The 24,849-nt window shown below is 30.9% G+C and overlaps 3 protein-coding genes and 2 long non-coding RNA genes across 17 annotated transcripts in view; 4 read left to right on the plus strand and 1 right to left on the minus strand.

Moving 5' to 3' along the window:
* The first annotated feature begins 378 nt into the window (after window positions 1–378).
* LOC122572744 lies at window positions 379–4,238 on the plus strand. 3 transcript variants are annotated; one of them, XR_006318543.1, is made up of 7 exons: window positions 379–616; window positions 737–894; window positions 1,209–1,365; window positions 1,450–2,034; window positions 2,121–2,411; window positions 2,516–2,856; window positions 3,409–4,238. XR_006318543.1 is itself a non-coding variant. In XM_043738134.1 (7 exons), the coding sequence occupies exons 1-6, from the start codon at window positions 559–561 to the stop codon at window positions 2,785–2,787; spliced, it is 1,521 nt and encodes a 506-aa protein (XP_043594069.1). In that variant the 5' UTR covers window positions 381–558; the 3' UTR covers window positions 2,788–2,790; window positions 3,409–4,238. The 3 variants fall into 3 exon arrangements, 2 of the variants coding, with proteins under 2 accessions (XP_043594069.1, XP_043594068.1); XM_043738134.1 differs by having other exon boundaries at window positions 381–616; window positions 2,516–2,790; XM_043738133.1 differs by having other exon boundaries at window positions 382–616; window positions 2,516–2,751.
* Window positions 4,239–4,411: 173 nt separating this feature from the next.
* On the plus strand, window positions 4,412–12,918 carry LOC122572743 (regulatory-associated protein of mTOR). 3 transcript variants are annotated; one of them, XM_043738129.1, is made up of 24 exons: window positions 4,412–4,441; window positions 4,549–4,776; window positions 4,869–4,971; window positions 5,374–5,615; window positions 5,692–5,838; window positions 5,911–6,095; window positions 6,174–6,233; window positions 6,333–6,433; window positions 6,503–6,636; window positions 6,740–7,123; window positions 7,182–7,256; window positions 7,333–7,590; window positions 7,693–7,836; window positions 7,923–8,178; window positions 8,274–8,315; window positions 8,506–8,651; window positions 8,731–8,828; window positions 8,900–9,008; window positions 9,091–9,254; window positions 9,332–9,502; window positions 9,582–9,823; window positions 9,890–10,054; window positions 10,162–10,444; window positions 10,526–12,918. In XM_043738129.1, the coding sequence occupies exons 1-24, from the start codon at window positions 4,427–4,429 to the stop codon at window positions 10,719–10,721; spliced, it is 3,948 nt and encodes a 1,315-aa protein (XP_043594064.1). In that variant the 5' UTR covers window positions 4,412–4,426; the 3' UTR covers window positions 10,722–12,918. The 3 variants fall into 3 exon arrangements, with proteins under 3 accessions (XP_043594064.1, XP_043594065.1, XP_043594066.1); XM_043738130.1 differs by having other exon boundaries at window positions 9,896–10,054; XM_043738131.1 differs by lacking the exon at window positions 8,274–8,315.
* Window positions 12,919–13,112: 194 nt separating this feature from the next.
* LOC122572755 lies at window positions 13,113–15,196 on the plus strand. The gene is made up of 3 exons (XR_006318555.1): window positions 13,113–14,141; window positions 14,269–14,456; window positions 14,540–15,196. It is a non-coding gene; the product is annotated as an uncharacterized LOC122572755 (long non-coding RNA).
* Window positions 15,197–16,312: 1,116 nt separating this feature from the next.
* The window catches only part of LOC122572555 (putative phosphatidate phosphatase), a 58,324-nt gene continuing 49,787 nt past the window's right edge, over window positions 16,313–24,849 (plus strand). For 6 of the 9 annotated variants that reach the window (XR_006318495.1, XR_006318496.1, XR_006318492.1 and 3 more), the window contains exon 1: window positions 16,314–16,716. Coding sequence is in view for 3 of the 9 variants with exons in the window: in XM_043737627.1 (XP_043593562.1) it covers window positions 16,653–16,716 (64 nt within the window). In the remaining 6 variants the exon portion in view is untranslated. Of the gene's footprint in view, window positions 16,717–24,849 lie in introns of all 9 variants that reach the window. The other 3 variants (XM_043737627.1, XM_043737629.1, XM_043737626.1) reach the window with 1 other exon arrangement.
* Window positions 20,156–24,532, minus strand: LOC122572561. The gene is made up of 2 exons (XR_006318499.1): window positions 23,346–24,532; window positions 20,156–22,281 (listed from the first exon to the last, which is right to left on the minus strand). It is a non-coding gene; the product is annotated as an uncharacterized LOC122572561 (long non-coding RNA).

Below are 24,849 nucleotides of genomic sequence, written 5' to 3' on the forward strand. Positions count from 1 at the left end.
TAGCATTAAAATATTGAGTACTTTTTATACATAACATACATTAAGTAAAAAATTTAGCCAATCAGAAAGCTAAATGGTAATTTTTATTAATATACAATAAACTAAGAAAGGATTTAAATAAATTTTTGCGATATATGAATAAAATCCTCGATCTGTTTGTCACTTTTATATTGATAAAGATACACTCTTTTAATAACATTGATTATTTAATATATCGAAAAATTTAAATACAAGTTGTATAAAAAGAATGTTAGACTTTAATAACGTATACAGTGTAACAAACAGAGCAAAATATGAAAGTTCTTTTGATAATAGTTTTTAATCTTTTCTCTATTTCTATTTTTCGTGATAGATACAACCGAGGGAAGGATTTCCTCTCTAACGCAATGTATTGTCAAAAAAGGTGTACAATGTGAAACAGTTGGCAATCATTAGTACTAAAATGGTGCTATAGTCGGAAACATTATGATACGTATTTAATTGCAGATCGATCAAAAACAAATTTTACTAAGCGTACATATTTTCGAAAATAAATGTGACCCTTTATCAACGTACAGAATGCAGATAGTGCATTTTTCTTGGGGTCTCATTTGGTACATTTTATCTACTTCTCAAGGTAATTTGACTATCTGTATTCTGTTTCATGTGATAGTTATTCAGTTTTGTAATTACACCTATTGTTATTTTAATTTATGTTAAGATTAAAACATTTTATTAGCTTTCTTTTGTGTTACAGTTAATGCTGATTATAATATTATATTAACACATGATGGCCCTGTAGTATTAGGTGGAACTATTACATTTAAAGCTGATATCTTTTATAATGGTATAAGACCATCAGAAACATTTAGATATAAATGGAGTGACAATGCATTAACTCCTCATATATACGAGGTTAGTTTCTTTTTATCCTATAGTTTGTTCAAAATAGTTTATCAATATGTTTCAAAATTAGATTATCAATTGAATTGTAAACTTTGCCCTGAAAAGAGAAGTTTTATAAAAGTATAATTCCTTATGACGCAATATTAAATAAATTTATTTGCTCAAAAACCTTCTTACAGTTTTACTTACAGTTTTAATAAGAAAAATCAGATTATTATATTATAATATTTTTCTTACATTTCAGTATTATCATTTATAAAACCTTAATGTATAAAACCTTAATTACTAATTTTGAATACATATATAACTTTGATCTTCCATAGACAGGGGCTATATCAAATACAACAACATATTGGAATTTAAATATTGCTCATGAAAATTATACAATTGGAAAATATGAAGTTGAAGTAGTGGTTTATAAATATGTCGTGCTTTGGTGGCAGGATGTTACCAGTGCCCGTACCGAGTTTTATGTAACTGGTAAGTTAAGAATTTTTAAAAGTCATTTTATAATATATTAACTTTTTGTCTATTATGTATATCATCAAATTAATGTTTTAATAGAATCTTTCAATGGAGACATCAAAGTTATACAGCCCAACAAAACATCAGTGGATACATATGTCTCTTCAGCATCTGAAGCAAACATGACAATAAATATAAGAAAAGGAGATATGGATTATTTGATGAAAGCCACATCAGTATCAATTTATTGGTTTATAGATTGCAGATATTTTGGTCAAACGAATGACTTAAATTTCCTCTATAATTTTACAACTCCCGATACATCACATGTGTTAGAAGCTTTGGTTGTTGCATCATACGATTCACCAACAACAACTGTTCCACCTACTACAACGGTTCTACCAGTAACAACAACAATTACTCCTTCTAGTATAACTGTGCCAAATGTTACAATATCAAATACTACAACAGAAGATGTGGTAACTACTACCATATCTAGTAAAAGCATAACTGCAAAACCAATATTAATATCTACAACAATACCTATACCTCTAAATAATTCAGAAAATGTCAGTATTTCCAATGTAAATATTTCTTTACCTTATATTTGTTCCAACTCTTCGATAATTCCACCAGATCCTAATAAAACATATGGGCACTTCACCAAAAAAATTGATGTTCGTGGTAAGTAATATATTATATGAGATCATATAAAATAATGATTTATGTTCAGTATAAGTTATAATAATGTATATTTATGGAATTTCTAGCACCTATAATGAATATATCAGTAGAGGGTACAAATTGGATTCAACCATGGGATATGTTATCTCTTAATGTAACATGTAAAGGTTCAGGACCTTTTAATAAGTGCCTTTATTTTCATAGAGGGAAGTATAATGTTACGGGAAATGAAACATGCGATACAGAAGATAATCTTTATTCTTGTAATTTTTCCATCATACATTATTTCTTGGAACCTAGCATATATACAATATTAATTATATTAGATAATGACGTCAGTAAACAAATTTATCCCTTGACAATAAATATTTATAAAGGTATATGTTATTATAAATATTGATATAAATAATAATAATGATACAAATTTTGTCTTTCTACAAATATTAATTGCTTTGATTACATTTTTAAATGTGTTTTGTAGTAACAACAAAGCCACAGTTATCGGTGATTGTGGTACCTGTTTCTTGTTCTCTTGCTGCTGCGGTACTCATTATTTTTGGCATTGCATATTACATACAAAGTAAAGCAAGATTTACAGTGGAAGTTGCAGATTTTGACTTTGGTCAAAATAATCCAGAAATGGAGTATAAAACATTCACAGAACGTTTAAGAGATTCGATTAATAACGCTATAAGACCAGGAAGCAAACGGATAAGTGTATGCCAGCCCTATTATGGCAGCATGAATCGTTAACAAGTACAGATTGTACAGACTACATATTCTTTGACTGTCCATGACAGTCTTCACACATTGCAAAATAATGTTAATATATTAGCGTCTAATACATAGTAGCGCCTCAATAGAATGACGATCATTCGTCAATTCTTATTACAGAATGATCATCCGAGTAATTGATATACAAGAAATGAAATTGATATTATTTCTTGAATCTTGAATCTTGAATCTTGAATTTTGAATCTTGGATCTTGATATTATTTCGTTAGAATGTCATTGTCAGTGTATGGATTATGTTATTGTATCGATTATCATTCTATATTTCTATTATCTTCATTTTTAAGCACTAAACAATACCATCTTCTTCTGCATTGCCATTATTGCTTTTGTATTGCCATTACTGCTTCTGCATTGCCATTACCACTTCTAACATTTCCTTACTTCTCTTTCTTCCATTTAAATACATGCTTTTATATGCACTTTATTATATTTATGAATTATTTATTGTTGTATTTTTTATATACAATATGTCAAATTTTAATGGAAATAATTAAACATCACCTTTAATTTCCATTTCAATCAAACACGCTTTATGTTATTTTTGACATCATAAGGTAATGAACATTTTATAAATTTCAGGGTTACAAACCTCTTAGTAATTCTCAAACTATTCAGTGATGTTTAAAATGAAGACAAAAGTATTGAAATTATCAAGTATTCGGACTAAAGGCTATGGGAGATTGAACAAGTGAAGAAGATACTAAACGAAATGAATTACAAGAAGAGTTTCAAAATTAATATATCTTACGACATTTTTAAGTATCAAATAATTTAATCAGGAAGTTATTAATATTATATTATTAATAATGCGAATTTATTCATTCCAATGAATTTATAAACGAAATTAAAATTGTATATAGAATAAATAAATATTGTATATATAGGCTGTGTACATAGTAATAAGATATTGCTTTTGATGTTTTGCGGAAATGAAGCTATAATATTAAATTATAATATTTTTTCTAGAATTTTAACATTGTGAAATTTCATGAAACACATTTTTTCTACTTTTAATGTGTTTAACTTCGGATTACTGGATTCATGTACTACTTAACTCATACATCACAAGAAAAATATTGGTAAGCACGTAATTATATAAGCATGTAGATAACCAATTACAAAAGCGTGATAAACAGAAAGATATAATACTTATTTGAATGATACATCTCGTAATGCGAATTTTTCGTATGTGTATGTGCTTCTACACATATATGCAATACCGCATCGCAATTTGCATATACGTATATAGTATTAAATTTAATTACCCAGATATATGAAAGTATTTCAGTAAGTTATTCAGCTAAAACTACTTATAAAAAAAATGTTAAGTTAGATTGCGATTTCAATGATTCAGTTATAAAGTAACCTATTAAATAGTATTTAATAAATAAAAATGTTCTTGTAAAGAATTGGTGTTACTGTTATTTTCCATCATTTATTTATACTTCTGTAATTTCAATAACGCTTAAACGAGGAAGGAAATTAAAAAATAACCCGGGTAACAGGTGGCACCATCTGCACACGATTATTGCGATCAAAAAATCTGCGTGTTCGTGAGTTCGTGAGAGTTCATTGGTAACATCGTTAGGGATTTAAGATGGCGGCTGATGAAGTAAACTTACGAAATTGTGCTCTGTTAAAAGTCGTTTGTGCTTTTGTCGTTTATTGAATATTGTCAGTTGATAGTTTCAATTCATCTTTATGTAATATTGATTTAAGATCTTCAACGAACGAAACGTGTCTCTCGAAAAAGTAAGATATAAACTTTTCCCGAGTCACGGGCTTACAATGTCAGTAATTGCCTCAAAGCCATGCCACGAGAAAGAGAATTTGAAATCGACGGAGGAGGACGATTGGAAAATGCAGCTTGCATTTTGCAAACCACGGCATACAGCAACGATTGAAGGCGTAAATTGCATTACACAGACATGGAGGATGAAAGAACGGGTTTGTTACTTTTTTTCTTTGCTTCTTTGGTTGATATACCCTGAAAAATTATGTACTTCTACGATAGAGTTTTATAAATTTCTATTTTCTAGATGAAAACTGTGAGCGTGGCTCTAGTTTTATGTTTAAACGTTGGTGTTGATCCACCGGACATTGTCAAGACGCAACCGTGCGCACGTCTCGAGTGTTGGATCGGTATTTATTTTAGTTTATTTACATCCCCACAATTCCCCGCTGCCATTGCCATTATGTAATGCATTTTGAGGTTATGCATGTGGATGACAGCAGTCTGTAAATGAATGCGATTTTAGTAAATAACCTGTAGATGGCGTTATATTTATTATTAATTTGAATATTTTATCTGTAGTATGAGAATGTTTTTTTGTTTTCTTTCCTTTGTTTTTCTTTTACTGGTTATTTCAAATGTGCATAATTTCTTTTTTGTGATTGCATTATTTTATAGTTTTATATAATTGTATAATTATAAACAAAAATTGCACTAGTTTTAATTATTCCATTCAAATGATCTAATTGTGACTTGAAACTTAATTGTTGTTGATTACAGTTAGAACAATTATAATTTTTAAAATTTTATAGATCCTTTGTCAGTGAGTCCACAGAAAGCTTTAGAAACTATAGGTTCTAATTTACAAAAACAGTATGAACGATGGCAACCAAGAGCTCGTTACAAACAAAGTTTAGACCCCACTGTTGAAGAAGTTAAAAAATTGTGTACTTCTTTGAGACGAAATGCAAAGGAGGAAAGAGTTCTTTTTCATTATAATGGTCATGGTGTTCCTAAACCTACTAGTAATGGTGAAATTTGGGTATTTAATAGAGTTAGTAAACTCAGGCATTTTAATTACTATAAATAATAATTTGATAAATATTTTTAATATCATATTATTATTGCAGACATATACACAATACATTCCTTTGTCCGTATATGATTTACAAACATGGATGGGTGCACCTAGCATCTATGTATATGACTGCTCTAATGCAGGTATCATTGTAGAGTCTTTTCAACAATTTGCAGAGCAACACGAGAAAGAATATGAGGTATAAATATTAAGAGAAATTTAAGTAAAAGTAATTGTCATATGTAACCATATTGAAAATGTTACCTTATAGATGGAAAAGCAGGCAGTTCAGCAAAATCGTGCAACTGGAGTTGCAAATGCCACTGCACCATCCTATAAAAATTGTATCCAATTGGCAGCATGCGCTGCTAATCAAATTTTACCTATGAATCCAGACTTACCTGCAGACATATTTACATCATGTCTTACAACTCCAATAAAAATAGCATTGCGATGGTGAAATAGAAATATAATTTGTTGAAGATATACCAAATTTTGTATAGTACCAGAGTTAAACTTCTATTTCTTTTGTAGGTTTGTCATGCAAAATACATCAAAGTTGGTACCAAAAATATCACTAGATTTAATTGACAAGTAAGAATTATATATAGTAGGGATAAGTTTATAGTACTTATGTATGTAGTATTTTCTTGAACGAAATAAAATGTTGAAATTATGATAAATACATTTCAGAATTCCAGGACAATTGACTGATAGAAGAACAATGTTAGGGGAACTTAATTGGATTTTTACAGCAATTACTGACACTATTGCATGGAACACATTGCCAAGAGGTAAATTTGTATACTATAATTGTTTTTAGAATATATAAATGACAAATACTAAATATATTCGATTTATAGATTTATTTCAGAGATTATTCAGACAAGATTTATTAGTAGCTAGTTTATTTAGAAATTTCTTACTTGCTGAAAGAATACTTCGCTCATATGACTGCACTCCAGTTTCTTGCCCAAAATTACCACCTACTTATCAGGTAAATAGAAAAATATTTTAACCTTAATATTTTTCTAAAAATTAGGTATTTTTTAAATTTATTATTATTCTTTCATTAATATATTTATCTCTTATTAATTTAGCACCCTATGTGGCAGGCATGGGATTTGGCACTTGATCTCTGCTTAGCACAATTGCCATCTATTCTTGAAAATGAAGATCAATTTATACATTCACCCTTTTTTGAAGAACAATTGACAGCCTTTCAAGTATGGCTTACACTAGGTTCTAAGAATCGCAATCCTCCAGAGCAACTGCCAATAGTACTACAAGTGTTATTAAGTCAAGTTCATAGACTAAGAGCGTTAGAGTTATTAGGGCGTTTTCTTGATCTTGGTCCATGGGCAGTGAACTTGGCTCTTAGTGTAGGCATTTTTCCATATGTTTTAAAATTACTTCAAAGTAATGCCAGAGAACTACGTCCACTACTTGTTTTCATTTGGGCAAAAATTCTTGCAGTTGATAGTGTAAGTGTTAAGAATTTCAATATCTTAAACCTTTCATTAATTATTTATTATATTTTAGACTTGTCAAGCAGATCTCGTACGAGATGGAGGACATAAATATTTTTTATCTGTTCTTCAGGATACTTCCATACCGGTATTATATTGTTATACATAATTTTATCGAAAAATTTTTTCATGCAACTTTTTTATACAAGTTTATTCTGTTTTAGAGTGAACATAGGACGTTAGCAGCATTTGTTTTGGCTAGCATTGTAAATGACTATCGACCGGGTCAAGTAGCTGCAAATCATGGCAGTCTCGTCTCAATTTGTCTGGAACAACTTGGAGATTCAAATGCTTTATTACGACAATGGCTATGTTTGTGCCTCGCGAGACTTTGGCATAATTATGACAAAGCAAGATGGTGTGGTGTCAGAGACATTGCCCACGAAAAGCTGTTTATATTATTACAGGACCCAGTTCCTGAGGTATAAAATCATTTCATGATGAGGTCAAATTCATTTATTTAATGTATTAATATTTATGCATGATGATAGTAATATATTTAAAAAAGAAATAAAATTGTATAGGTTCGAGCGGCGAGTGTTTATGCTTTGGGAACATTCATAAATAGTGTAACAACACGAAGTGAACATGCGAATAATATTGATCAAATTATAGCTATGACGCTTATTAATACTGTGTCTCATGACATGTGTCCCTTAGTTAGAAAAGTATGTAAGTTTGTCGTATAACAATACATATTCTAATTATATTCTTAATATTCTCAATATGAAAAAAATTATGAATTATTTTACAGGAATTAGTAGTAGCACTTCAGTGGATGGTATTACATTTTGAAAATTCGTTTGTAACATTAGCATTGGCTGAAGAAAATAGTCGAAAAGATCTCGTAGTGGAGACGTTATCGCCATTTAGTGGAATGAGACGTATTAGTTCTAGAGATAGGTTGAAAATGCTTTCTCCGAACAACACGTACAGTGTGGATAGTACAGATGGATTTGGTCAGGATCGTATTAAAAGAGTGTCGTCGTCATCGTCTATTAGTAGCTTAGGTAAGTGATAAAATGTGTTGCTTTTAGCTAGAGTTACTAGCTTTATTGCCGGATTTTCGATAACAGTTCCTTGTATTGTTTCATTCATGTACCAGGAAATAATTGGGAGTTCGTGAGGAAACCTTGCGAGTCACTTGGTAATAATGATTGGAAATTCCATTGCATGTTCGTACATAGTTCATCCTTCATTTTTAGATCTCGTAATTTTTAATTTATAGCCAAGGCTATATCACTATTTTGTTATTTACAAGCACATTATCGTAAGGAACAGATATTTTTCTATATTAAAAGTAAAATACAATAAACCGTGTTTTTTATTATTTGTAGGGCACAGTTCTCTTGGAAATTTACCAAGTCTTTCCTATGGTAGTGTATATATGAAATTGTGGCATGGCTTATGCAGTCTTGACAATGATCCTCATCCTGTGGTTGCTACTATGTCTCAGAAGGTCACGAATCATATTCGAAATCAGGTAAACATGATGATTTAATAATGATTACATTGATTTATATCAAAATTTAATGAAATAGTACAATATTTCTTAACTGCAGGTCAAAGAATCCTCTGCACCTAAGGAAGTAATTGAAACAAAAATATCTTCGTCATTGTCTCTTCCGCCTTCTCCATCAAATCGTACTACATATTTAAGGTTAGTCAATATTTAATATATTTTTATATATGATTCTTATACTGTTATGTTTAACTTATTATAAAATAAAGTAATAGCAAAGGAGAATCACCACCTACAGTAAACTCTGGGACAGATTTATTACGTTCGTCGAGAATACCATTGCATGGCAATCGTTCAAGAAAACCAATTCCCAATACAGTAAGAATTACTTGATATCATTTATGAGTAATGCTATATTTTACTTATATTTATAGCGATATTTTATTTTATTTTATTGCAGATTTCAGAAGAAGCAGATGAAGTTGCTGGAATTAAAACACCATTAACTACTTCACAATTTGTTGAGTGGAGTTGTGCTCAATTTGCTCAGCCTGTTAGTTTAGAAATTGAAACTGAATCAATGAATGACATGGAAAGTAGAGCACATTATGAAAGAGAATGGCGGTAAGAATTCTTAATGGAATTATTTACTATTGCATCATTACAAAGAGAAAAACTAACTTGCAGTTTTCAATATTCAGATACTTAAGAAATAAGAAACAAAGATGTGATGCAAAAGAAGAACAATTACGTGCAGTACAAAGTAGGGTAGAATCACAAGTATTTCACACAAGGTGTTCACATTCTCCAGAAGTTTTAACATTTCATCCTTTTGAACCTCATTTGGCTGTAGCATTGAAAGATTACTTTGGGTATTTAAGTTTTAATATAGTCTAATTTGATTACTATCACATGAGACATGATATTACTTAATAAATTATTTATTTACAGGGTATGGGATTGTCAAACCGGTACAAAATTAACTTATTGTGCAAGTCATGGAAATAAAATGTCTCGTATTACAGCGCTGGAGTTTATTAATGCTCATGATATAACGTTATTAGTGGCTGGATCTGACGATGGTTCGGTTAGAGTGTGGAAAAATTATAGTAGTATGTTAAATCGCGATCCAGTTTTACTTACTGCTTGGCAAGCAATGGCTGATATACAACCTGCAACAAAAGCAACTACCGGTATGTATATTCTAGAATATCAATGTATTTATTGCAACTATATACATTAATTAAAATTGTTTGTAGCAACAGCTGGATTAGTTACTAAGTGGGAGCAAAGATCTCTTACATTGGCTGTAACAGGTGACGTTCGTATTGTCAGACTTTGGGATGCAGAGACTGAATTAAAGAAACAAGATATACCAACAGGTGCTGATTGTTGTGCTACATGCGTTGATGTCGATGGTATAGGTTAGTTTCTTACATACTTTATATTAATTTAATTGCAGAATAAGATATACATGTAAAAAGCGTAAAATGTGTTAGGAGTAAACATCATTTTATTTAATTACACATAGGTGCCATGATGGCAGTAGGTTGCGGAGATGGTTCAGTTCGTTTATTTGATAGAAGATTGCCCCCTTTAGAATCAAGAGTTATGATTTGGAGAGAGCATACAGCATGGGTGCTAGGCACATCTTTGAGAAAATGTGAAAGATCTGCGCCGCAACTGTTCACTGGATCATCTTCAGGAGATATTAGAATATTTGATCTTAGAAAAAATTCTTCTGTGAGCACTGTACAGATAACACAAGGTATTACAGCATTGGCAGCACATGAAATGGCTGATATTTTTGCATGGTAAGTTTAGGATATTATTGACCGGAATCATAATAAAATTATACAGATTATTTCAGATCTATTTATGCACATTCTTTTCAGTGGATCAACAAATCACTGCATAAGTGTATATAACACTATGGGTCAACACCTAAACACAATAAAATTTCATGAAGGATTTATGGCCACTCGTATTAGTCCAGTAAGTTGTCTAAGTTTTCATCCCTATCGTGTGATTCTAGCAGCTGGTTGCGTAGACAATACTATCACAGCATATGCATCTGAACCACGCAGATGACTAATAGAGATGGAATTGTTGTAAAATTATTTTTACAAATGTAAATCAATGGTACTTGATACTCTTAACACTAATAGTCAGTGAAAACAAATGTTAGGGGTGCAATATTGGACTTTATTAGGAAAATTAGAAGGTGTATTCTTATCTTTCACTTATTTACGATTTTCTACTGCGTTTTTTTCGTATCTACAAACGCCTTTCTTTGGAATTAATTTATGTGGAGAAACTAACAATAATTCTTGTGATTACAAAACCTGTGAAGGAACCTGTAAAGTCTTTAGGGACAACCAAAGAGAAGATAATACAAGCTACATGTGCAAGGGCAATGTAATATTTTGAAACGCAGTTGAAAAAAATTTAATGTTCTTACGAATAATGATGCATAATATATGCGTATGTGATGCAACGAAAAAGATTTGAATGCATGTATGAATGTGTTTAATATTTAATAAAGCTTGTAACATTCGCAAGGAAATAACCTTGATTATTGTGCCATGCAAAATTAGCTCCAATTAGATTTATAAATAACGTTTCATATAAATTTAGGTAATAGAAGATTCAATTGTTTTTCACGTCTTAATAATTCCTTCCTTTAATTCTCTCTTTATCTCTTAATATTTTTACAAAATTTTAGTCTTGGAGCTAGAATTTATTTAAATAATTTACATTTAGTTTATGACTAGTATCAATAATAATAAAGATCAATAATAAAGAATAAATATAGTAAAGATCAAAAGGACCGAAATAAATTACTTAAAATGGCAACTATATGAAACAGTGTTTCTGTATTAATGAAAAATTTTTTGTAAATTTACTTTATGTATATGTTTTTATTTATAACTTTCTCATTATGAAACTTCGTTGCAATTTTAAAGAAAAAGAATTGTTTTTGTAAATATTATGTATCATATATTTATCAATAACAATATTATTTGTTAAATGGTATTAATGTTGCGTTTAAGTAATAATGGTTTATAAGCGTCTCTTTGTAACTTGTGAAAATACCTCTCATCATGTTAAAAATTTAAAAAGTTTGTAAGGAAATGCCTTCTCAGTGACAAATGATTTAAATAATTAAGCAAATATATATAATTTGTATTTGACTAATTAAGCCATTATACTATTTGGAAAGTATTTTATGAATATTTATACGTTGTATGTGTGTATATTTTATATTGCTATTGTAACCCTTCATTGCTACCGTTATTGTTTATGGATATTGTAATGGTTTTAAAAGAAACATCACATAAACGGTATATATCGTCATATAACATCATATAACGTCACTTTAAAAGAAACGGTATATATCAAGAAGAAGCAATCAGATTTCATATGTATCAGTAATATGAGTATAATCTAAATTGCATAAATGATAAGGAAGAGCAAGAAAAAATCAGCTAATAAATTCGTGAATAAAAATGTACATAAGTATAGAATATCAAGTGTAATGTTTGAAAAACCGCAATGTTAAAAATATAGATTTATCTCCTCGTATTATATATACAATAGTTTTGTTAGTAACATTTAGCATTCAGAAACGCGATAAGAGATGTGGATTGCTATCCTTTAAATATATGTATAAAATAAGATCTCTGATGTAGTTGCATATATAAGATGTTTAAAAAATTGAGTGCATTCATATTCACGTATAAATGTAAAAGAGTAAATTTTTACTTAATAACGAAGTACATAACAAATAATGTTTATTTGTGGCATAGAACCCGTTGTGCGTGTATATAAAAATTTATATATAGATTAAAAAACACGCTTTGTGTTTGGAGAAAGAGATATTTATTTAAATGGAAAAGATAAGATATTTTAGTCGTGAAATTGATGTAGCATTACAATTTATCAATTTGTGACATATGTTTCTGTCAATACATTGGTTAATTTGATTGTAAACTTCCGGGACACATTATATAACATGTACATGGTTTGATGGGAATTTTAATAGAGACATCTAAATGGTACTTACTCGTTAAATTCAGCATTAATTGTTATATAAACGCTTAGAATTATTTCTGTATATATTATTATATACGATGCACCGTCATAGCTATCGTTAACGATAATTATCGGAAACGTGAAATGTTAGGAAAATAATTTACGACGGGGCGAATATGATGTATTATTTTGCACTGTAGCCGTTATTATACATATATGATCGCCTTGTAACAAATATAATATAATTATGTTATTTCAGTGTAAGATTAATTTGCACAATTGTTTATTTACTAATGCAAATGTTAGGTAATGGCGGAAGGTACGTAACAGTTAATATCTTAAAAATTTTTATTACAAATATTATTCATAATACAATTATGAATAATAATTATATTATTAATCATATTATTATTATATTTTAGAGAATTATGAAAGTATTTAATTTAATCGTGTGACTTATTTTTGAATTTCTATGTTACAGTAATAAGTGATAACATATAAATAAAATGTAATTATTATTACAGAATAAACGATGAATCAACATGATTATATATATAACAATACGTATTGACTAATATGGTACAAATTGGTTGATTAGTCTTGTAACTCGCGTTGACTGGTTTATGTCGGAAGGAGAAACCTACATATATACATTGTAAATATGTATATATGAACTTAGTTACTTACTAATATTCAGATCATCGACATTCTTAGATTTGCAGTGTCACTTTGCAAATGTAAGTGTAAATCAGAGTGAAGGAATGGGTCATCAAAGTGTAACTAACGGTTTGTATATTTTAACTGGTTCTGTTAACAATAGAATCTCACCATATCACAATCTCGTTGATTATAGTCGCAACAAATTATTGCTTGAATTATAGTATTTAAATGCCAACCAATGGAACAGGTGTTATAATGTTATTTCTAGGATAGCTTAGAGATAGATCTATTACTGGATTGCTGTAAATCATTACGATTTGTCAATTCTGTTCGAGAGTACTAAATTTCAAATTTTTATTACAATTTTTATTATAATCATTACATATATATAGTAGATGTAAAAAACAAATTCTGTATTTTTGGTTTTATGGTTTATAGTTTTAGTGCAAATTCAAATATTTTCCCGCCTCTTAGCATGTATACAGCGCCGACGTTTAGCTTTTACAATAAAAATTCGTTTAGCATTCTGATTAGAAAATAGTCGTAGATACAAGATGTTGATGAAGTACATATTTAATATTGCATTCCATTTGCGTTTTAGCTTAATAGAAACGTTGCTAAAGTTGCTGGAACGAATTCTGTGCTTACAATTAGTGTAGGAAATGATACAATTCTATCAAAGGAGATTTTAACTTTAAATGTAGCTACGTTCCAACTATAAGAATGACTAAGAAGCTTAGAACGAAAAACAATAAGGAATACAGAATAAAAATGAACAAAAAAATAGAAAAAGGAAGTCACTGACATCAAGAGAAGGTATTTCAGTGATTAAAATATTTCTAATGTAAATATAGATGAAAACATTTCAAAAGTATTTTTCTATATAAAAGATATATTTTAAATAATATGAAATTAAAACTACATACTGAATTCTTTTCCATAGCTAATATACATATTTAAATACAGCTTTTGATCAGTATCTTTATTTTTTAAATGAAATTAAATCCATGTCGGGTGATTTGAATGAAGGCTACTGTAAATGTATAGTTTGTCGTGAAACAAACGCCTGGAAAATGTGCATCTAGGTATCTACGGTTTGTTTTATGACAGAGCGGAAGAAGAGGAAGAAAGGTATTAAGGCAGGCGCTTCCTTTAAACAATATTTACTCTTACTTCCATATTTTCCTTTAATCTTATCTTCTTTCACTTTACAGAATGTCCCGACTATTTCAATGACCTGTTATACGTATTAGCAACCAGTGTTACTAGATAAAAATAGGTTGGGGTAATGACTTCATTTCATGATATTCGGGAACAAGGATAAAGTAGTTTTCCCTGTGTATTTTCCTATTATCCTGGAAGTTTAAACGCATTATTAATATTGTAAGTATATATTTTTTGTTGTTGAAATTACTATTGTAGAATATAGTATTTTAAATTGTTATTGAGTTATAAATGAAACCATATACAAACCTGAACAACTGTGTAAACTAACGAGGATTATGTTTGGTAAATTCGGTTAAATTTTAAGATTAAGTAGAAATTTTTAAGGGAATTCACAATTATGCTCTATTTTGATAAGAAGGTGCCATAATTTGTGATTTATTTGCTTGTAAATGGCCTGTTGATGACCAATTTCAAATTTTGTAAAAAAGGATTAACACAGTAGATATAAAATTATTAGAAAGCTGAAGATGAATAATCTTTTTTTTGCCATTATAGCAATTATATTTTAATGTAATGAAATAAAAATTTATATATTTCTGATATTAAAAATTAAAAAGGATTTTTATATCTTCAAAATTAATAGAATAAAATAAAGAAAGATTTTTTAAAAATATTTTATTCAGCTGTGGATTCCTTTAACTCGTTATAACATCCGTGTACTTTCCCTTTTTCTATTTTTATACATTTGATAAAAGTTTTAATTTCGAAAGCTGTTAATGAGATTTACGATTTAGAAATTTCACTTCGATGGCAATCCATCTTTGGAAATTCTTTGTATTCCATTCGGATATTAGTTGTCTTCCATTTTCCATATTCTCGTAGATCCTCCCAGATTTTTGCGTAAATTGCCTATCAGTATTATCAGATAATGCCAGGAACGTTATAGATCGATAACATTGACATCATTCTTACTCGTACTACTTATTTTATTTTCCTAGAAAATTATTCTGTTAAGATATCCTATATATATCTTCTTCACAAACGTAAAATTTCAATTAAAATTATTATATCTTTTTAAAACAATTTTATTTTTAATTTTCTCAAATTAATCATTTAGATTAATTTAGAACTGAAATGCAATAAACTAAAATGTTTGTTAGTATTAAGTTTTTACTGACTACTTACATGAACTCAGAAACGAAAAAATATTGAAAAATCTATTACATTATACTTGCTATTATAAACATTTAGCAATATCGAATTGTATTTAGTGGCAACAAAAGGTATTTGTTCAACACTGTATTTATTATAACATTTACATATTAATTAATTAAGTCCAAGCACATTAAGTTTTATATCATTTGGTAGTATTTTAATATAATTGCAAAAACTTGGTACCATGAAAATAAAATGTGAATATAAAACCTGATCAAAATTTTTTGTGACCACTATGTATACAATTTCTTCCATTTACCATACATCTAAATCCATTCTCTAGAAATTCTTTCAACGTCATCTCCATAAACATTGTATACACTTCTATTGACTATTGTCGTATCAATAAAAAAAAGTGTACATATAATTACTTATGTATGACGTTTGATTACTTATGATGGAATCGTAAGAGGCAACGATTATCCGCTAAGACGAAATAACATAATTGTAAAGGTGAACGTTCATTCATGTTTCATATAGGAGACTTGTGTTTTATGTTTGTTTCATGTTACAATGAGCACCCATTATTAAACTACGGACTGTGATTCAGGCCGGGGTAGGCACGTGCGATGTGTGCGCGGACGAGACAGCGGTGCGAGGCGCAAAGCGCAGCCGCAGTCGTCGCTCGGATCTCGATCGGGCCGGTTGCGTACTGTGTTTGTAGGTAGATTCGCGAGCTACCAACAAGCGTCGTTTAGTCCATTCCGAGCCGTGCGATCGAGATGGTCTTTTTCCTAGTTTTTCTATATGACCACGCGTAAGCATTGCTCTTCTGCGTGCGTTTGTTTTGCTCCTAACATTTATCTATCTCGCGACCGTGTAACGACATTTAAGTAAGTTGTAAATTGTAAGACGATTTAAGTTCGTTCGTTCTTCCTTTTAAGACTTTAAGAAAGTGAGACAGAGAGACAACGAGATAAAAAGAGTACTATAATTCAAATCATCATGGATCGATCGTCGAAAATGATTCTACGAAAGATCATTATAGATTTCGTGTGCTTGCTTATTGGTAAGTGGATCAACATATTCATGCGTACGTATAGATGCGCGAACGAATAGTCCGAATATTTCCGTGATTCGTAGCACGAGTGGTAAACGACTGGCTTGGAGAGATTCCTTTGTATCCGCGCCAGAAGAGTACGATGAACGATGATTACGTTATATCGGGCGGCTGTCAGATTGACAGTCGAGGCGCCGCATGCGGCCCGTTTGATCTCTCAGCGAACTAACCTTTAAATTGGCAGGTGCTTACCTCGTACGGAATTAAGAATCTATTGCAATGTAGGGTGAAGTAGGGTTATTCCAGTGAGAAAGATACTTGAGTTAAGCTAGGTAATTTAACTTGTAATTCGTGAAATTTGGTTATGAATAGTTTTTGACTGATCTATGTTTGAAAACAGACTTGCTCAACTTGCTATTAGTGGCGTAATAGACAGTAAAATATGTAGATCGTATATATCGTATACATTGAGAGAGCTTGACGGCCATGGTTCTCTACGAGGACATAATTTTTACTCGTCAAAAGGAATGAAGTTTGTATTACTTTATTTCTAGAAATTAGTTTCATATTTATTTTATTATTTCTTATATAATACCTCCTGACTTAGATAACTTCACCATAGCATTATTCGAATTATATTCATGTTTTTTACTCTACTTCATTATATCCATATTCTTTTACTCTGAATCTAGAGTATGTAGACGATATTTTCTCATTCTTTCGTAATATACAACAAGCCTGACTATTATATACAAAGACTATATACTAAATAACTCGTATACGAAATCGCACATCGTACGTTACTATAAACCTATAAACAATGTATTGCCATTACTAGACTACTGATGTTTATAAAAATCCATATTTTTATAAATATAATTAAGAAACTAGAACTTAGGTAAAAAATTGTTTTATCTGTTAGATGTTGTAAAGATTTCTATATAGATTACTATACGGTGCAAATTCTTCAATTGTATTCACAAAAATACGAATTTCCAGAACTATCCATAATCTAGTCATTATCCTATTAAACTTTCATCTAGTACCATTAGTACGATTATTATGTCGGGAAAAAATATATACTATTATAAATATACGAGTCGCTTTCTAGCTCGGAATGTACGTTGTGCGCGTCTGAAGGTTATTGTTTAGGTAGGCGAGCTTCCAATGCTATATGGTACATACCAATCGAGATTCGAGTATTCTAATGCACGAACGACGAATCGATCGTCCGCTACGTTCTCCTAACGTAATTTAGGCGAACCTAAACAAACGTACAACGTGCGTTCGATGCTGCGATACCGATAATGCTTTTTCAAGCGTTCGAACGTTTTCCGGTTTGCACTTTTTTTTTCCTTTGATCCTTTAGGTATGTTTTCATTGCGTTATCTGCGTGCGTACGTGTCTTCCAAACAAATTCTTTAGTTTGTTGCTGATTTCTTTAGTTCGTTGATTTTGGAATGTTGAATTGTGGAAGGATTTTATGAAAAATTGTTTAGATTATCTTGATAAACACAGGAGAATAGTAACACCCTTTAGCTCGATCGATTTAATCTGAGAAGTGGTGACACGGTTTCGTTTAACGGGTTATCTGGTACACTGCAGTTATTCGATGTTCTTTCTATTTTATAAAAATTTGATATCTAAGGCGATCCAATAAACTTTTTAAACCAGAAACTTCTTTTTTATTAGACTGTCTTTATTGCAATATATCCCATGAATATTAATGTAAAATTTGAATAAGATTTATTAATTTATGGAAAGACAAAGTTATGAGGATTGCTCAAAATAAGAAACAAATCGTAAAAAATAGTAAAAATATTCGAAATATTTCTTTGTTTCTTATCAATAATATAAATAAATATGATGAGATGTACAAAATTAGAAATCGGAATTAAAACAAAATGAAGAGTGGAAGATTTTGATTTATTTAAAATAATTTCAGGTGTTGGTCTTTCGTGATTTATATTTTGTAATTCGTGGCTGCAGAATAATATATTTATTTTGAGTTGGGCGATTTTTTCGAAGGTCTCATTTGAAATTCTGTTCTTCTCGAATCTGTCTCGGTGTCGCAATATCGTCTGTAGAATACAAAAATAAGCTAAAACTCGAGAAAAAAATATCTTTAGACGTTTCTTCACTAGAAAATCTTTATTCATTCGCAATATACAATTCAATAACAAAAAGATAGAATAAAAGTTTATCATATTGACGATTAAGTAACTTTTTCGTAGTTTATAACCTAATTTAAAGTATTTATTTGCAAATTAGATTATCATGGAATACATTTGAAGGGAACTAAAGTTGGAATAGAAAGTTGATTATCCTTTTAGATATTTATTCTTCACGTTGGTGTAATCATTTGTCAGAAACGAAATTTATTACCGAAAACGAGATTTATTGCTGTTTCTGGTTGACCCGCCATCATCTATGGTCATTCGAAGCGATGCCGCGTCGCGTCGTTGGGACCGAAAAATATTTACGACGTACAAAGAAAAAAAGAGGCAAAACAGAAAAAGATACGGGCTGTGTTAAAACTTGCGAATCCAATTTCGTAGGTGAATCGGACACGTAAGAATAAAAATATACTGTGTGTTATTCAATATTTTGATATTTTAAAGTTATGAATTCATAGTATTATTCACGTACAGTCCTATCTGTAAGAAAAGAAAAAATGTAAGATTCATAAATCTGAGCTGCGATGTAAGTTTCTAAATTTTATTCTGTTGCCGAGTTTCTGACGTGTAAAAAGAATCGGTAATAGACAGAATAGATGATATACAAGAGCGTTATTTTTTAGATTTCGATGAAACTTTGTAGGTTAGATAGAGGAACGAAACGTACTTGACTCATGCGTACGCAGGTGTTAGATATACAATAAAACTGACGGAAACTGACGATTGTCACGAATTCAAAAGGCTTTCACACGTTCTAGAATTTTTACTATATGAATTTCTGCTATAGTTACACCTGTTTTGTACCTCAGAAAGAGATAGAAGTTGATAGAATAGTATTATCTTTGACATTTTGGTATGATAAAATAGCGAAGAATTCATTCAAACGAACGAGTCAGAAAATAACTTCTTTGTTCTTAAAATTTCCTAAATCTTTACTGCGTCAGATACAAAAAACTACATATTTTCAACTTTTTATATGAAATAAATATTAATAATTACTTATGCTATTGAAGATATGAAATTTATATCATTATACTTGGTAACTTAACCTAATCTCCCTGGTGCTATACTGTTATAAGGTTAAAAAACATACCTTCGTATTCATTTCTTTTTCTTCTTTTTCTGTGTCTTAGACTACGTTTGTAGCAGATGCATGTTCCGTTTATTATTAAAATTAATAATTAAAATTAAATATATAGATTCTTACAAGTATATGCATTTCGATTTTCAGATATTTGGTTCGTAAAAATGACATTACCTCGATACATAGATTCATATGTGTATAGTTTAATGTAAGTTGTAATAGTGTACATAATTCACTTCTGAAATTAAGTTCACGTTTTTGGAAGGCATGGTTCACAAAAGTCACGAGTAAAAGAGAAGAGACAAAGTATTATGTACCTCTCATTCGGCAAAGAGAAACGCAACCGTCCACTGGCCACAGATGAAAACCAGATAATGCAAAAATGAGTATTATTCATGGCGGGAAGTAGGCCGAGGGCATTTTCGTCTCGAAAGTTGCTCGCAGGTGTCTATTTGTTCCACCTTTGTTTGCGCGTTTGTCTTCCAATTCAACACGTGAATAAGCTTGGATCGTGCAGGTTGCCTCATTTTCCTTCTTCTTCTCTTTTTCATAAAAATCTATATTTTAATGTATCGCGATCAACTGTTGTTAACGAATCGATATCAACGACAGCGATAGGCGAGTTACGATAGCCGCGGCAAATTTGAAATTATATTAAGAATAATAGCGGATCTCTGTTTTAATTAGATACATAATTGTTTAATTGTGGTTCCTCTTGTTTAACACTGAATCTGCTAGGGTAGTTGAAAGAACCAATTTGTAATTTCTCATGACAATTTTGTCGATTTATATAAGTTTTACAACATTAGTAGTACCTGAATTTTAAAGACATCGATTTTCCTCAATTATCCATTTTCCTCAATGACTGGAACACGTATAACTCAGTGATTGAAATATTTATTGGATACTATATAGTAATAGTTTATTGGATATTGTAATAACATAATATATTCTGTAGTGTGCAGGCTGTTATTATATTATTAAATATATTGGAGTATATGCTCTGGGAGGTAGGATGTTGATTTAAGATAGGAGTGTGTTTTAAAATTAAAATAATTGGTACGCGTGTAATGTATGTATAACGATGGAAATAGGCGGAGGCAGTATGTGATTATGTATTTATGTTGTTGCTTGTGACGAGGGAGGAAGGTAGTCGATAAATGAAAATGAAAAGAGTATTTTCTTAAATCCATTATGGAAGAAGTTACCGGATAAATAAGTTAGTAATATATTAAAGAAAACGAGAGTTAAAAAGTATACGCATATATAATACACAGTCTACAGAAATGTTATCGTTTAACTCATAATGATATGTTAACGATTTCATAAATTTTCAATAAATTTTCAGTGACACATTGATATTGCTTCGATGAAAGTAATTTAAAGTAAAAGCCAGTCACGACGGGTTGTTCATTGTTCTTTGAAAAGAACTGTAAGTAGAACAAGAATTAGCATGATCTAATAGTGGTGTATGGTCTTTGTAAATAAATGATGCCGATGTGCGAACTGTCTGACCGATGTCTGCATAAATATCGTGTTATGATCGATGTGGGTCAATAAATACACGTCTAAAGAAATTTCTTATTCTTTGCCCGCTAGAATTTAAAATCTAGATTTGATAAAATCGAATGAAAATCAAAATTAGAATCTAAATGTAGAAGTTTAAAGGGAAAAAGGCACTATCAATTTAATTAATTTTAAATTTACAACTTTGAACTTGAGAAATATCAAAATATAAAAATCATAAATCAAACTATATAAGTATATTAAAGAATATAACAATTAAAGTTAACAGATTCGAACGGATGCTTTTCCTTTTAACACCTAGCCGGTATTCTTTGACGCGCTGTTCACTTTTTGCTGGGTATTATACTCGATCCTTCGAAGTATAACTGGTGGCCAGTGAGCGGAGCGTGTCTTTTACGATTCTCTCTAATAACTGAACCCTTTCAAACTTCGTTAAGCGGCACAAACAGGTCCGGCTCAGTGTGTAGGGCATTAGCGGCAATTTTGTCGGAACCTGTGTGTCACTAGGCCTCCCTGTAATACATGGTAGATCGAAGCCATTCAACGAGCCGCAAGTGTAGATTAGCCGCTCAAAATCGCCTTGATTCAATGACTGAATGGAAGGTCAGTAGCTCTCTCGATAGTCTTGTTGCTTCGTTTCGTTAGTCGGTGTTAAATACTTCCCACGAATGTCCCTCTCGCGTACAGGGTGGTCTTTCTATATTAGCTGATATACATATATACATATATGCATATATGAGCCGTATCTCTTTATTACCCCGTTTCTTTTTCTTTTCTCCTCTTCTTCTACAACAAAGATGAGAAAGGAAATTTTCCGTTTAAGTGTTTAAAGTTTAATTATTATCGGTGATTTTGCAAATTAATGTATTACATATATTTCATCAACCCCTACTGGGATGTATTTTTATGCTGGAAGAAAATATTTTCGTTTCTTCGTTGTTAAGAATAAAAATATTTTTATAATTTTTGTTTAATTTGATTAAAGTTAATACTAGTTAGTTAATGGTTGTTTGAGGATTCTTTTAAGTACAATGTTCGATCGTAAACAGGATTAATATTGTCTTTTTCTCTTTCTTTTTTACCTTTAGGTACGGTAGGATATGAAATATGCAATTTTTTAGGTAAAAGATCGATTCGAGATGTTTTGTTCTTTTCACCCTCAAGTGTATTTTGGTAGATTGATTTACATCAATACAAGAAAGAAGAGTAGATAAATGTTTATTCGACGGATGCATCTACGATCGATTGATGTCTAATTTTACTACGAAACATCAGTCGTGTGTTTATACTTGAATGAATGTGAAGTTTCGAAGGTGTAACATTAATAAACTTCTACACGTTCCATACTTGACTGCGCAGCTATGTTGTTTTACAAATTGAACATTCATAAATTACCGATAACTACCGATCAAAATAACGATATATCGTGTTATTTGTTTGATGAGATTGCAAGAAGACTATTTATCACGAACTTTTGCTAAGCAATGAAATTAAATGCAGCAACCAGATTTTTGTCTTTCAAAAAAAAAAATAAAAGATAGCAGTTTTGCATCCAGAGGAACGATATTTTAATAATAATGCAATAATTACAATGCTCAGAAAATTATGATCAAAATTATGATTTCATAAAAGATAAAATCCGATTAAACAATTAAGATCTTTTTTTCTGAAGAAAAAAATTAGTAGCAATTCGGACGAAAGAAATAGAAATTAGACAATGTAACATTAATACGCGATGATAAAATTTATATAGAACATTATATGCGATATATAAAACATAATTATAATATTATACAACTCTGAAATTACATAGCAAGCGTAGAATTAGAAAAGATTTAAAGGCAACGTACTGATATCGTAATTTCGCGCCGATTCACCATAGGCACGATGAATTATTGCATATTAAATAATCCAATTGCGCCTGCACTTTCTCGGATGATATCACTGCTACGGTAAATCTACGGTTTTTATTAGGCACCAGACACGAGCAATATCCGTGTAAACGCGTAAGCAATCGCGCGTATAGCAGTAGGTTTGCGGTTAGCCGGCTCTATAATTCATCCTGAAATCACTTTGCACATCGTTGACAACTGCTTTCATTATATTTTTCTCCTCACACCGTGTATACTACGTCATTCTGACGCGTCTGTGGTATTTTCTTTCATCGATCGTTGCCATTTCTTTTCTCCTCTTTAATTTTCTCCCCTCCTTCGAGAGTTTCTGCACTGTGAGCCTATCTGTCACAGCCGTGGATAAATGTCGAGCCGTGGAACAGGAAGATGAGTGTTGCGGCGATGTGCGCGAGTAGGAAGCGTGAGGGAATAGTACGTCCGCGAGCCATGAAATATCGAGGCGAAAAGGACACGATCCGCGACTGAGAACGCGATACCATGCGAACCTCATTGCCTCGAAACCGTTACCGCCGCCACATAACGTTGGCTCAACTCTGGAAAGGTCGTTCGTTAAACAGTCTGACCCTGCAATATCTTTGTTTAAAACGTTTCCGTTGTTGCGTATGTACCGATAAAGTATAAACGCGTGCACGTTGTTAAGCAAAGATATTCGCGAATTTACACGTCAGCCGTGTTCTCTGTTTCGAGAGGTTTGAGTCATTAGCTTGTCTTATAATTATTGTTTATCATAACGATTGCCTCTCGTCTTAGTCACCGTGTTTACCTTCATTTTCTAGACTCTTATCTTGCTAATTACTTCGCTCTGTGTATCGATAGCTTGCGTTCTAATAAATTTGCTTATCTTACATCGTATTGCGAAATAGTACAGTATATTGGGTTGGCAACTAAGTGGTTGCGGATTTTGTCAATACCACCTAATGAGAAAATCCGCGATCACTTAGTTGCCAAGCCAATAGTACAGTTATGGTACAGTGCAGCAGGTTGGATGTAAGTGGAGATGAGATCTTTTCTCTGTATAATAAATACGTAAAAATCGAGAAATTATATAGAGTTTTGAACATAAGTTAAGTGATATATCAACGATATACCGCTGAGTGTATTCACATTTATGTCAATTTAAGCCATCGCTTAAATATAATTTTTGAAATTCTCCCTTTTCCAAATTGATCCTGACGAGTCGGATAAAAATGTACGATAAAATACTCGATCGTTGTTGCGTTCAAGTAAGAAAGAGTATGTCGTCAGAGGATAGAGAATTACGCTTATACTTTTTCTACCGCCTGTAATGTGTACGTAGGTGTACTTTATTCCGAACGAGTCCGGCCGTTTAGATGGAAATTAGTTGATGGATTTTGTTTCAGGTATTCGGATAGGGGGAATTTATTTAAATGTGAACGATGTGGGTGTTTGTATTCACAGGATGATTTAACGTTGTGGGCGT

Source organism: Bombus pyrosoma, linkage group LG11 (assembly GCF_014825855.1).
Source record: "Bombus pyrosoma isolate SC7728 linkage group LG11, ASM1482585v1, whole genome shotgun sequence".
NCBI classification, from domain to species: Eukaryota; Metazoa; Arthropoda; class Insecta; order Hymenoptera; family Apidae; genus Bombus; species Bombus pyrosoma.

Bases quoted from the DNA above. Each gene is read 5' to 3' on its own strand.
- LOC122572744 (XM_043738133.1), top strand. From the start codon at position 559: ATGCAGATAGTGCATTTTTCTTGGGGTCTCATTTGGTACATTTTATCT. The intron at 895-1,208 runs GTTAGTTTCTTT...GATCTTCCATAG, and splicing joins TAACTCCTCATATATACGAG to ACAGGGGCTATATCAAATAC. The intron at 2,412-2,515 runs GTATATGTTATT...TGTGTTTTGTAG, and splicing joins GACAATAAATATTTATAAAG to TAACAACAAAGCCACAGTTA.
- LOC122572743 (XM_043738129.1), top strand. The intron at 9,009-9,090 runs GTAAGAATTACT...ATTTTATTGCAG, and splicing joins GAAAACCAATTCCCAATACA to ATTTCAGAAGAAGCAGATGA. The intron at 9,255-9,331 runs GTAAGAATTCTT...TTCAATATTCAG, and splicing joins CATTATGAAAGAGAATGGCG to ATACTTAAGAAATAAGAAAC.